This window comes from Apteryx rowi, unplaced genomic scaffold (assembly GCF_003343035.1).
Source record: "Apteryx rowi isolate R43461 unplaced genomic scaffold, aptRow1 scaffold_18, whole genome shotgun sequence".
Classification (NCBI taxonomy): domain Eukaryota; kingdom Metazoa; phylum Chordata; class Aves; order Apterygiformes; family Apterygidae; genus Apteryx; species Apteryx rowi.
The window spans coordinates 1-14,449 of NW_020448085.1; the positions used below are offsets into that span (position 1 = coordinate 1).

General features: G+C 41.5%; 1 protein-coding gene across 1 annotated transcript in view; it reads right to left on the bottom strand.

The window, feature by feature from the left end:
• Positions 1-384: 384 nt before the first annotated feature.
• Positions 385-14,449, bottom strand: part of LOC112963860 (catenin alpha-1) — a gene marked incomplete at its 3' end in the record, with an annotated part of 83,654 nt that continues 69,589 nt past the window's right edge. Inside the window, exons 10-11 of the mRNA XM_026061304.1 lie at positions 5,651-5,807; positions 385-585 (exon numbers count right to left, since the gene is read on the bottom strand). Of these exons, the coding sequence (XP_025917089.1) occupies positions 385-585; positions 5,651-5,807 (358 nt within the window). The remainder of the gene's footprint in view (positions 586-5,650; positions 5,808-14,449) is intronic.

Below are 14,449 nucleotides of genomic sequence, written 5' to 3' on the forward strand. Positions count from 1 at the left end.
GCAGTGGACCAACACAGTAGAAACACTAATTTCTGATCTTGTACAACTACAGAGCTTTGTACAGTAACGCAATACAATCAGCCTAACTTTTAAACCCAGACTCACTACTTAGGACTCATTGCCCAATATTTTAACTTTCTACAGCTCAGTCAATGAAACAGCAATCCTATTCAGGCAGACCTTCAGCGTCGCTCAATTTTAAGCCAGTCAACAAAGCAAAATTATGTTTCTCATTTTGCATCAATGCTGCAAATAACTCCCACTAATTTTCTTTATAGTATGTAAATCGAGTCTTTAACAGATTTCACAGGTGCACTAATATCCATCTGCCCATTCACTTGTGAGCAACACGAATTTAGGCATTTTGGAATAACTGAGTCTTACCTGTATTGGACAGTAACTTTGTTGCTTCCAACACCTTTTCTGTGTAGACTCCAGGTTCATAGTTATCCATTTCAGAAGTGACAACATGAATGACTCTTGCTGCACGTCCTCGAATCGCACCAGCTGTGCGGTCTAAACCATCAACATCTTTTTCTTGGAGAGCAATGACACATTTGTTTACATCTTCTAAAATATGGTTCTCTGGTGGTAAAAGGAGGAGGATTTAGACAGCAATATCTTCTTTTCTACTGCGTACATCAGCATAGCAATTTCTCAGTCTGTGACCTGCTCTAAAAAACCTCCAGCAACATGTTGGCAAGCATTAATTTTTAAGACAGCTCATTATAACCGGGGAACAGCTGCTCATCCAGACTGGTTGTCAAAAAACCCATCAGTCCACACACCTTGTGGCGTCCAAACTTCTTGCCCCTTTTTGTACTTGACTTTACCGACAGAAAAATTGAGTCCAGCTGAATTCTCCCCAAACTTGTTTCTCTCCATATTCCTCCCCTGGACTGCCAAAGCCCTTATTCCAAATACTGCAAACACAAGGCACTCCCTCCTTCATTATACGCGCGTGGGGCAATGAGCCACCGGCCTCAGCGACACACCTAACCCACTAAATACGCTAATAGAACAGAGCACTTCTAGCACGTTTCTAGCTTCCTGCATAGTGTTTTCCTGCAACTAGACACGCGCTATCAGAGAATATTAAACTGTTAATCTTCCCTGAAAGTTTAAGACATATAATATATGCAGTGATTTATGCAGGAAGAGATCCGGCAAAGAGAGTACTCATTGTCTCTGAAGAAAATGGAAAATGAAGCCAAAACATATGTTCGTAATTTACTTTTATAATATACGTTTTCTTTTTATACAGAGATATTTTCTCTAATTGACCAAGTCCAAGAGGCCCAAAATGAGTAGAAATCCCTTTAGAAGTTTTCGAAGATGCCCAGATAGGTTTGCAGCTCATCTGGGAAAACTTGCACATAAGGTCTTCCAAAGGCTGTCAGATACCTCTTTCGTATATCAGTACCGATGATATGATATTGCAATCCAACATCAACATTTGTGCTGCTATGTAAGAAAACAACTTGGAAACATTGCTGCTCTGTCACTTAATATCGTTTCCAGTGTTACTTACCACCGACTTAATCATGCTACACTGTCAACCTGTGCTACTGAAGTGGGTTTTATTCCCCAAACAAGTAATAAAAGAGCCATTTTGCACAAGTTCTGCAGAGATGAGTAGTATATAAGAGTTGACTGATGGAGGATTTATATAAACTGGTTGAAAGGATTCTTGGTGGAAGAGTTATGCATAAATTACACACAATTAACAGAGCCAGATGCAATACTGCGAGACCTCTGTAAGCAACCTGGACAAAAATTGCACTTGTGAAATACCTCTGAAGCAACCCAGACCGAGCAAGTTCAGCTGAGGGCAGAATGTGGCTCTAAGAGAGAAAAGCGCAGGTTCATTAGTAATTTGACAATTTAGTGAGCAGGCAGCCAAGGTACAAGAGCTTCAGCAAAGAGCACATGCAGTTTCAGTATTTCAAGTAAGAGACAGGCATCCCCGCAAATTAGAACAGTAAAAAGAAAAACATCACTGTCAGGCCAAAACACAGCCTGTTTATTGCTTGAACTCCTTACTGAATAAATTAAGTCACAGGCCATTTAAAAGCCTCTTTGGATTATATGAACTTTAATAAAAGGCATGGACAAAATGAGGATGAATATTTCATTGCCTGCTGATCATTTAGCATCTTTTACAGAGGCAAAGCGGCCAGAAAGACATCTGTGGAAGGATTAGCCTCCCCAGGAAGCCTGCGAGGTGCCCCAGGGAAGCGTGGGACTGTCAGGTAGACCTACGCTGTTTATATCCTCCAGTTGGATGATAACAAATAAGATCTGACACTGTTCTGAGTGCTTATATACACTCACACTATTACCCGTCCCACAGGCATATGGACCACGAGGGCCCGGCACAAAGCGCCGTCTGTTGAGGCCAGGGTGGCAAAGCTGGAGAACTGCTGACACAGAGGTTCAGCGCCGATACCTTCGGGGACATCATAGAGCTGCCCGTCATCAAAGCTAACAGCCCTCAGGCTGCTGCGAAGGAGAAAAATCTCACAGCAACAGAACATAAGCTAGTCAGTGGGAAAGTGATCTTGCGGGCAGGGCCATCATTTGGTGGGGCTGACGCACATACGCTCATTTGCTACGGTATCTTTAGGCAGGAGAGCCAAAAAAAGGAAGCAGCTTGTTAAAGACCAATAAAGGTAGCCAACAGGATCACACGTTTGAAGATAACTTGGAGACTTTTGGAGATGGTATACTGGTTGTTCAGAGCCTACCAAAATAAATATAGGGAAAAAATGGTGTGGTGTAACAACAAAGTAAGACAGGATAAGAGGAAAGACAAACATCTTTCAAAAAAATAAATTTAAGAACAAACAAACTGGGTCAAATTGAACTGTCATAGATGTGGTTAGAGAACAAATACTTGTGTGCCTATATGCGCTTATAAATACATTATTCATTTTGCAACAAACAAGGACGATCATTGGGACCACGCAGTATTCACTCAGAGGCTCTTACAGATGAAACAGCTCAACTGTGAGGGGTAACCTCTAGCTTAAACCTCTTTCAGCACCAGAGAAAGAGAAGGCAGCAAACAGAGTAATTTTTAAAGAGTTTGAAAGCGTATAGAGATAGTTTGAGAACACTAAATTTGACAGTTACATGGTGCTAGCAGCCACTGTTCTGAAGAACAGCCAGGCACACAAACAAATGCAGAGTATTAAGGAAGGAACTGATAAGGGTGATAAGAATTACAGAAAGTACGGAAGAATTTTCAAATCAGGAATGATTAAACAAGTGAAGTCCGTATATTTACAAACAGCATGAAGAATGTGAACAGATTAAAAAACCCTGTTCACCGCCTCTTAATACAACTAGGGCCAAACGAAGCAAACGGGTAACATTTCAAAAACAAGGTTCTTCACCCAGAGCATAGTTAAGTGGTGGATTTTGCACAGGATGCTGCAGATGCCAGAGGTTTATAATGACTGAAAGAGCAACTAGACAGGCTTAAGTGAGAAAAGTCTGTCAAGGACCATGCAGGAAAGATACCATCTCTGATGCTGAAACTCCCCAAGCTGTAAATTGCTTGTGGCTGGTAGCGTACAGGAAGGATCTTTAGCCTGCAGGTCTCCTCTGTTATTATTCCATATGCACCCACGATTAGCTACTGCCAAACCGTTGTCCTCAACAGGGTCTTTCTTGTGTTACGCTCTTATAAAATGTTGTAGCCTGAAAGCTTCTCTGCAGTACTCAACCCTCAGGATTTCAGTATCCTTATTCTTAAACCGAGCAAAGCAGCACACGCTTTTTTGCTGGACAGTGCAAGATGCTGTAGGAATGCCACATATATATATAAGAACCCTTTTATTTCTGCTTACATCACATTTAGTAGCTGGTACAAACCCTACTACGCACAAACATCTTAATAACCCCAAACAGTACTTGGTATAAATCATACCTGTCGCTATTTTATCCAAAAAGTTTCAAATTTTAGCAGAGAATTAGAGAAGTGGCATTTATACGGAAAACATCTATCAAAGTTCAAACAAATCAAAAAATCTTTATTGCTTTAGTATTTTTCAACCATCTCTTTGGTAACTTGGCAAATACACAGCCCATTTGCTGAATGCACTTGAGCCTCTGAAGCACTCTCAAACTACAGCATTTCCATGGCATCATTTTGGGTGGCAAGCGCACACTTGAGGGAAACCGCCTCTCCCGAGTCAGCCTGCCGCCGCCTCAGAAAAGAAGCATTCCCGGTTTATTGCCAAGCCCTGGGAGCTTTACAGAGCAATTTAACAGTGGACCGACACCATAACCTGCCTCCTCAAAAGCAGAGGGCCCATGTCTTTGAAGGGGCCATAGGGGGAAGGAGACATGTCAACTCCTGGGGCTCGACACAGTTTGAGCCATATCCGCAACTGCAATACGGTATAACAGTTTTAGGCAGAATGCTTTCTCATAAACTGAGTAACACCTTTTTTTCTTTAAAATAAGTTCTGCACACTTGTGGGCAAATTCCAGATGGAGCCACGAACTTCCACACACAACTCTCTCTAAAAATACTTCCCCAAAACAGGCTCCTCACAGCTCCCTAGTTTCAACTGCTGATACAACGAAGAGCATGCAGAAAGAACTAGGACATTCAATTGCCCAATAAGCTTATGCTAACTCATTTCAAAGAAATTTTTATTAAGAATCCAGGGAACCACAATACAACATGCATGATTAAACAGTTGACTCCTAGCAAAAGCACAACTTACCTTTTTTTTTTTTTTAAATTAAAAAAAGACAGTCTTTCAATTCAAAAGAATTTTTACTTCTACATTTTCCAGACCTGTTCACCTGGTATTCTTGAGTCCACACATCCTCCTGTGAAATATCTTTTTACTACTGCAGCTTTCAGATCACTTGAGATGCTCAAGTCTGTTTGCACTAAGAAAATTAGACCCTCAGTTTGTAGAGGTAATTTGTGAAAGCTAATACAGACAGAATTCAAGTGATTATATCACTTCTGTCCTCTAGCTACACACTAGCAGAATTAGAGGAGGTGAAAACAAAAATCCCCTATCATTTCTAGGTCACACCAACTACTAGTAGGTCTTTATCAACGATTTTGACAAAACAGATCATCTTGGCAAGCACTTTGCCAAACAATATTATGAATCTATTATGATAATTCTCTATTCCTTTTTATAGCTTTTAAAACTTGGCTAAAACAGACTTGACTAAAAATATTCAAACATTTTCTATATGAACAGTTTTATTTTAATAAACCCATATGAACTTAGTTTGATATTATTTTTTCTGTATATAAGAAGAGTCTGAAGTAAAATGAGTGGATCATCTTTTTTGTCTACTGACATGTAAATATATATATATACACATTTATACATGCACATTCCGTAAGGGTAATGACAGGTTTCCACAGTACTCACTGCACTAAACTATTACTGTTTTCACAGTGTAAAAATACCTTGTCTCCTTGTGCCAGAAACTCCTGCTCTATTTTTATGCTATGCTCTGCAGAAGATTGCGCTTGCCAGGTGAAGCGTACCAACACCATCCTTTCCAAAGGACACGCAAGACTCCAGAACATTTGTAGCAATTATACATTTCTGGGAATAAGCTCAGTTATGAGCACAAGTATTTCTCAGACCAGACCCCTTATTACCTGATACAGCCAGGAAGTCATCAATGGAAGTAATGTCATCCACGGCATCAGTCAGCACCCGGACTTGCTTTTCCCATTGCTCTTTGAAGAGATCCATGTTTTCTTGGGCTAGTTTGCTTTGTGGTTTAGCAGCCAGAGCCAGTGCGGCGTTAATAACCTGCAAAACACCTCCTTACTGTTAAAACATATCTCAGACTAAACAATTATTTTCCATATGTTTATCCAATGAACCTGACAGCAAACAAAGGTGCTTTAATAACTTTGGGGGAACYTGATGCTTAAATGCAAGCATGTTTATTCTGTTATTCTCACATCCAGCTCACACCTACTTCCACATTTATTATGACTGCTTATTACACAGCAAGAACACCTTGCAAGTATTCACACGAGCTAGCTTCACCTTTCTTTAACAGCTCATATGCAAAAGGTGTAGCTTTCTGAAAGCAGCCTGTGTTAAATGTTTTAGGCAGGATGTCACCTAGTACACTGGAGGCTGCATTTCCCAAGCTACTTGCCAGAACCTGAAAAAAAAGGTCAAAAACAAATTAAGTTTCCACAGTTTGAAGAAGTGACATGGGCAATTTTGTATTTATTTTCTTTTCCTTAAAATTTTACTCCATACCTAGTCATTAATTTTCATAGTAACCTAAAATTTTTACAAATCGTGGCTCTGGAAGAGATCAGGATTTGCTAGGAAGGCAGGCAAAAAAAAAAAAGGGGGGGGGGTACTCAGTGCTCCTTATTTGATGCTGCTCATGACCACTCTCCCCTCCAGCTGCCTCCGAACCCTCTGCTAGATTGCAGTTGGCTTCGCATCCTACTTTATTTTTCTAAGCAGAAGAAATATGAGAAACATTGCAGCGTCACAAAGTTTATGCCACGCCAACTAATTGGTCAGTGAAAAGACTAACGAAAGCCTCATCAGGTGTGGGAAGAAAGCAATTACAAAATCTTCTCTCATTTCAGCGCCAGCTCTAGCTCTCGCTCAGCTATGCCCTGGCAAAACGACCTGGAAGCATGCCAGGCACCAGAAACCAGCTACAATCAGGACAAAGATGACAATCTCGCCTTTTTTCAACACCTGAGAGTTAGAGCTAATTAATTCACAAGTTCAAAGTGTAATTTTTCCTCTCTACTTAGGACCGTATTAATTTCACAAAGTTGCCGAATAAAAGCATGTAAGCGGCAGATGTTCCTGGTTTTACAAAGATCTACTTTTTCCACCCGATTCATTTAAAAAATGTCACAATCCATTAAAAAAAAAATTATAACTCACTAAACCTGGAAACGATGGTGATGTCAAACATGCCGTGACGGCACTGAATGAATCAGACAGGAAAAGTAGGCTGATTCCCCCAAGGGATGTCAGAAATTAGCAGCAACTGAGAAATAGCTCCAGAAAAGTTATATTGAGGTAGGAAGACTGGCACGTCTGTSTGCTACTGGCCTACCTCTAGAGATGGAGGCTGAAATTTTTGGTCGCAGATCAGAATGAGCTTGATGGATTTTATAACACACATAAATGTGAAGAACAATCTGGCATGAGCGGCAATCTGTTCAGCAGAACCGTAGGCACGAAACATGCCTTTGAAACCCAACAATAATCAGCATTGCCCCTGTCTTTCAAGAATAACATGCAGGTTCTCTTCTGCTTCCCCTTCCTCAAAGTGAACACTAAATTTACCCTTTCTGGGTAAAGTAGCTGCAGTAATCGGCACCTCCTTGGAGGCAGATAATTGCTCCCAGCTATGGTGCACGCTGCTGGGAACTGCTACGCGTTACGACCGTGGTTCTCAAGTCCTCAAAGCTCTGAACAAAGCCTTGCAATATGCAAGCAAACAAAGTTCGAAAATTTAAGATCAACTGGAAATAGCCATTTTAGAATGGGAAACCTGTCTTCCGATTAAGATCCCTGTTCATAAGTCTAGGCAACATCATTTGCTGTCCCAAGCCTGATTTATATAATGCATTACCCATCTATCAGTCAAAATCTGGATACTCAAGGCTTTGTGAAGACGAATCCAAATAATGAGCATCCTGGAAATGGAAAGGGTAAAACAGACAACCCTCCAGAAATCTGCTCTTAGCTTTTATCTTACTAGTAACAATAACTACTGAGATAGAGAAAATGGTGATACCAAGGCTTAGGACACTTAATCCTCCTCTATTCTGGTATGAGACATGAAAACATACTTTAAGCACTGCAACAGGTCAGCATTAATACCAAAGAAATGTACGGCCTGCATAGGGGCATGATGCAAGTCTGGACAAGAGCAACTGTCTGGGCAATTGCCCTTTGTTAGCGGCACGTAACCAACCCCAGATGCCCACGTTAAGCAGCCCTTCTTCATACGTAATGGAAGCGGCCGGAGTTGACACTGAAAGAGGGCTTTGCAAGTTCTGAAAACGTTGAAATAGGATGTTATTGCCAAATCCAAATGCGGGAAGCACAAGCCACGCAATCAAACAGGCAGCTTACCCAAGCAGAAGCAAATGGAAGCCGTTTCGTACGCCACACCAGCAAAAAGGGGCTGGCCAGGTCAAACTTCTCTTAAAAGAAACTGTCAAGCAAAACTAGCAGGTGAGGGCTCCCTTGCAAACAGGTACAGCTCGCGTTTGGAAAGCAGCCTGCAGTGACGGAGATGAGAACAAAGTAGCGGTGGGGAAAGCGCAGGCCTCAAGTACCAGCGTGCAGCTAAAGACAGACCTGCGGTACAGGAAACCCGTACGGCTCTGCATGCCCGAGAGGGAGCTCACGACACCAGATGCAGCTCTACAGGCGGGTTTTTTTATAGCACATATTCTAGCTCCATGTGCAAAGTGGTTACAACATACAGTTCTAGCAGGGGTGATCAAACCTGTCCCTCCGCCACATATGTACAGCTTTGGATTTAAATGGGCAAGTTCATCTGGATGTGTCTCACATGTTTGGGGGAAATCGCTCAGGGATTATCAATAAAATCCTGCAAACTATCTATTCAAGTAAATATGCTCTTTCATGATGCCTGGTATCCAGTACGGAGTGACCGATTTGTTTTCTGACAGTGCTYAGAGATGACAAAAAGATGGGAACACTGGATCTTACATAGTCATGGATGTGGTGGGTGGTAGGGACTATGATTCCTTAATTATTTAAAACAAATGAGGGAGGTGTTAAGGGACTGAATAAAGTACACCATTGCCTCTCCAAAGAGCATGAAATACTGGACACCTGAATTACAAGAATTCATTTAAAATACAAATACCTCTTACAGGTAGAATATATATAGCCCCAAAAATAGGAAGAATATCGCAAGAGTACTTGAAAAGTAGCAACCTTCCATGCGAAACATTTGGCAACTTTGGAGAAATATTTTGTATTTCAGAGCTTTTCAAAATTCTGCCAGAGAACTGCGATCACAGTGACTCACTGAAGTCGCACGAAGAAAAGCATCAAACACTGACATTTGCAGATTACCCTGAAGGAAACAGAGCACAACAGGAAAACACACCGTTTTTACCGGTGCTCTGTTTCACGTAGCAATTCCAGTGTTCAAATAGGACGGTGCAATGCTCAGTAACGCGGTTCCACCGAGTCGTTTGGAGCCATCCTCCCTCCGCCTCTCGGCCTCCCACAGCAGCAGCCAGGGCTCGGCAGCGCGTGCCTCCCGAGAGCTGCGACGCTCCGCGTTCAAAAGGTTTGCGACTGATGTCTCAATCTGTGCTTCAAATCCCGTTCCTGTGTCGTTCATGGGAAGAACCTGCTCTTTCTCCCACTGAAACTGATGATGCAAAACTAAAAAAAGTTCAGTCTGACTGAAGTTATATACCTATCTCGTTGCAGGACGGGACTCCGCAAGGTTCCCTGAAGAGTGCTTTCTGCCTAGAACACACGCCTGCAGCGGTTCTGCCCAGAAGCTCTCTTAAAAAGCACAGCTGTTCCACAACAGAAAACGTTTATAACCTTAAATATATTTGTGGGTAAATCAAACCCACTATACTGGGTTACCCAGCATTAATTTCTTTAGGATTAGCTTAGGATGGCTTCTAACCCCGTCTTCACGTCCACCAGTTTGAAAGGCTGACGCGAAGGTCAGAAGAAATCTCTTGCTTTGTTTTGTTGCTCTTACAAAGGACAGTTTTGAGCAATTAGTTTACATGGCCAAGGAAGAAACTTCCCTGGGAGAAGACAACTATTACTATTAACTATTTAGTTTCCTTGCAACACTTACCGCTGTACGTTAATACAGGCTCAGTGCATACAGTGCCATAGTCACATTACTCTCCATCTCAGTGGCTATAACCAGTATTTTTTTTTTTGCTTCATTTTTTTGATAGGGGTTTTCTACTCTGGACACTGTTCTTTTTGCACTTGACACTTTCTTTCTGGCTTAATTTTGCTCTGTCTCCTCAGGCATTAGCTTCAGGATGCAACTATGCCACAACAAGAAAGACTTTTCCAGTTTCAAAAGCTCTAAAGCAAACACTCACCTAGCTCCCCTCTCTTTACTACACACCTTTTCTTTACCACCAAAAAAATGGGTGTTCTTAAATAACTCTTGCTTTTTCCCCCCTTTTTTCTTTTTTTAAATAAAGAAAAAAAAAGAAAAACAAAAAACAAACCCACACTCTAGGAAAACAAGCATTCATCCATCAACTGTCACATCAGAGGCAGAGGAAAAAGGGATATGCACAAACCAAATCCCAGCTGGGACAAGAAAATCATAGCTTTACTTTGGAGCGTTTGAAATTGGATTTTGTCAAGCAGACTGTAGGATAAAGTTTGCTACTTGCAAGCCTCCAAGAAYGGTTTTATGATGAAGTATTTGAGACTGAGCAATGGCAGAAGAAGCGATCTCGCTTTTTACTTTTGGAACAACTTAAATGCTGCTGCTTTCTGTTGTACATCTACTCTCTTACTTCTTGCGCTTCCTAGCAGACAGCGCCTGACATGGTGAGTAGCACCTTGCGTGGCTTTGCGCCAACCTGACTGCTGGAGAAAGCAGCGGAGAAGAAGTTATCAGCTGAGGAGGGGGCGACAACTTGGGGCATGAAAAAAAAAACCATCCAGTTCTGACAGATGGCCATGTTATTTCTTCAGGATAAGTAATTTAAAAGTGTAAGGCTTAATGGAAATAGTCTCTTTCTCAAATTGTCAAAACTGGCAACGGCACCACACACTTGCCCCTCATCTGCCCTATTTTATTGCTGCCTTGCAGGAAAGAGATGAGATGCAGCCCTGGCCATCCCTCCTGCCAGTCCACAACTGGTTAGAGCAGAAAATATGAGCAGAGGGAGCATGATTGCAGATCACAGGTTTGCAAATGATCAGCAAGTGATTCACAATCCTAGAACCCAAAGATCCCATATCAGCTGTGCCCAAGCGAACCCAGCTCTCCCCTTGCTCAGGTGGATTTTAACACTTGTGTTTTTTCTATTAAAGAAAATATAGCTTGCCTACTAGCACTTGGTAGGAAGCTGCTCACAATTTAGTTCTACATATTCTAGATGCCAAAGTTATCCCCAGCATCCACCCTACTCATGTCTCCTCCTCTGCTCCAAATGGGGAAAAAAGGTTCATAAGCAGAACATTTAAGTCACTTCCAGTTACATTCAACCCCAGGTTTGCATTCACATGTCTACATGTGCTAAACCCTCTATGTATTTCAATACAGCTAAAAGCACTCTGCAGACACCGATGAGCTGAAATGCCTGGAAGCAAAACATACAAAAGGTTTTTTGCACGTTTCTCCAGATATAATGGCAGTGACCAGCAAGTGTATCGAGGCCGATGCACCAAAAGGAGAAGGAAAAAAAGATTGCCTGAATTTCCAATTCTTTGTTCCAGTATCAAAAACATACTTTGACCAAATTAGAATGGTTCTTTCTTTTCCTGCAACTTGCTTGCAGAGTTACTACAGGTGTCTCTGCAGAGGATATTTACTCTTGTTAAAATGCTCTAATGATGCACAGATACACACTTTTACTGGAATAACATGATCTTTTCCAGTTTAGCTTATACTATCAAAGTGATTTACTATTTACGTATTGTGTAGGGATAATTATACTATATTTTCCCTATATATGGAAAAGCATTCTCTTTTGTACCCAAGGACTGGTATTATACTACCATTCAACACAGAAGATGAAAGAATTTTGGCACCATTTGTTTTGGTTTCCATTCGTGTCACTTTGTTTTGCATTTCACTGAACTGAAGCAATGAAGCTTCAGGGACTTGGGGGATTGTTTGTAACTTGTCCAGAAGCTGTTCTGCTGCTGCAATCCACAGATCACGTTGCGCCTGTGATGAAAACAGATAGTCCTTACGTGCTAACACACCTCTTCCTACAGAACTGAATCCCTTTCTCCTATCTTTGATTCTTCTTTCTTAGATACAGAGCACCAACATCTGCACAAGAATCTAATATTGTCTTTCTGATGACCACCCCTGTTCTCTATTGGCTCTTCTTCATAGTGAGCCGGCATGACACAGAACTGCAACCCAAGTGTTCATTTTTTTATTTAAAGATTTCTACTCAGTGCCAGAAAAACACTTCAACCACCCGCAATTAAACAGTTTGGAGATGTATCTGCTATTTAGTCATTCAGAAAAATCTTATAGTCTTTCAAAAAGAAGAAAAAAGGGGACATATTGCTTGATACAAAGTCTCTGATGCAAGGAAAATGAAGTCATCTCCACCAACAGCCACCAGCGAAGAGGCGGTAACTGGAGGCAAGAGGGTCAAGGAGGAGAGAGCCTGCAGGTCATGTCTGGGGGGGACTGGAGCTTTGTTTTAAGATGCTGAAACTTCTGGACAAAGTTTTCTTGGAACTTCGAATCTCTCCACGGGATTCCTTGTGCTTTTGTATCTTGTCTGCTGTGTCAGTAGGTGTGATCAGCATATGTAACCATCTGCCTCATCAGAAATCCATAAGCAGCAAATTGCTTTTCAAGTATTTGAAAATTGGAATGTAAGGATGTGGAACAGGAATTACTAAAACAAGATGTTCATATGAGAAGAACCCTTCTTTAAAAATGTAATTTAATCCAAGAACTATCTGAAATCCATTGAATGGGCAACATTCACTTGACTGTGCAGGTCTGGCTGACCTAAGCCAGACACATCTGTTGTAAGAAGGCAAGCACAGAGTTAACATGGAACGGACACGTGGTGACGCYTGTTGCCTCCCAAGGTTTCTACAGAGAAAGAGTAATTTCGACAGCAGAGGCTTCTAAAGGCAGAATGGAAATGTCCACTGAGAGGGAAAGGTAGTCCGCACTGACTCAAAGAGAGCCTACCTTACAGGCGGCAGAACAGACTCCGAGCCACCCACATCAGGAAGGGTGCCAGCGTACCCTGGTCCCACAATCTGCCTCCCAGGAGATATTCTGCCTCAAGGGCAACGGGCTCCAGATTTTACTGGCAGAAGCAGACACAATTTGCTGGAAATTCTACATTTATGATCATTTTCTAAAACTCCCAGTCTGACTACAATTTGGTTAAAAGCCTATAGATGAACTTTACTGAGCCTTTAAAGAACTCAGAAGTCAACACTCAGCTGGTAAAAGCAGCTGCAAGTGACGGCAGACTGTCACATCAAAAGACTGGAGCAGTACTCTTTCCTTTCAAGAGATATACTAGGGTGTTTTTACTGTTGCTTTCTAAACACCTACAGTTTGTATGATCAGAAATATTGGTATGGTTAAATTCTCTTCTCAGACATCTGTAATTCAAAATGCTGTTACAAAACAGCTTTCACAAGCTCCTAAAGCAAATACTTCTTGGAAAGAGAATTCAGGAGCCAAAGTTACGAGAGCTGATCCAGGTTTTCAGGTTGAAATAAACCAGATTTTCCCCTAACTTCCCACTGGCAAGCTCTACGTTTAGCAATCTCAGAAGGCAAAGAAAACCTCCCCCAGAACTCTTAGTCAAATGGATGCACAAGCAACTATTTCAAATATTTCACAGAAGTACTCTTCCTCTTCCATTTCCATTATGAAAGGTATCTTAAGCGTTTTAAACAGTTAATTGCAGTGACTGAGGACTTTTGTTCCTTCACCTTGACAGGCCACAAACTTGCCCRTTTTCCCTACCATCTACCAAGACATGAAGCTGTATGAATGTTGAGAAGATGCTCCTGCTAAATTCTGGACAAAGTTCTTTCACTTCCAATATGCAGATTTTCAGCAACATGTGCCCTCAATAAGTAAGTAAATAAATAAATAAAAGGATTCAGGCAAGCTCCTAAATCAAGGTTTCATGAAGAAGGTTCACGTGTTCTTGTAGCTCTTTCAATGCACTGGTGGCCCCCTAACACTGCATTATCTGTCCCCTGTAAGCCAAGCCCAGCACATGTGACTCAGCTGGCCTACTCCAGAGCCAGGATGCGCAGTCCTTCCTAACAATTTCTCCTCAAACATCAAAGGGAAGTTCTCAATATTACATTTAGTCTTCAACTTCGCATTAAATTTCCATTAATTGGGGATTCACAAACAATAAAGATGATGTTACTCTAACGACTTCTCTTGAGGAAGAGGTGATTTTCAGTAACGTATCCACAATAAGCAAATTTAACTGCTCTCTTCTGTACAGAGCTTTCAGATAAGCAAATTTCTGCACCTTTTTTTCTTCAAAAGAATTAAGTTGCAAACTTGAGAATGTCTGAGCCCACAGCTGACACTGGCAACGAGTGATTTTTTGTCCATACTGACAAAACTTTTCAAGTTTAGCCAAACCAAATAGTTCCAAGTGTTCCACATTTCTTACTCCCACAACCAGTTCAAAAAGGCTAGTTATGGTAAGGGACCGAATAATTGC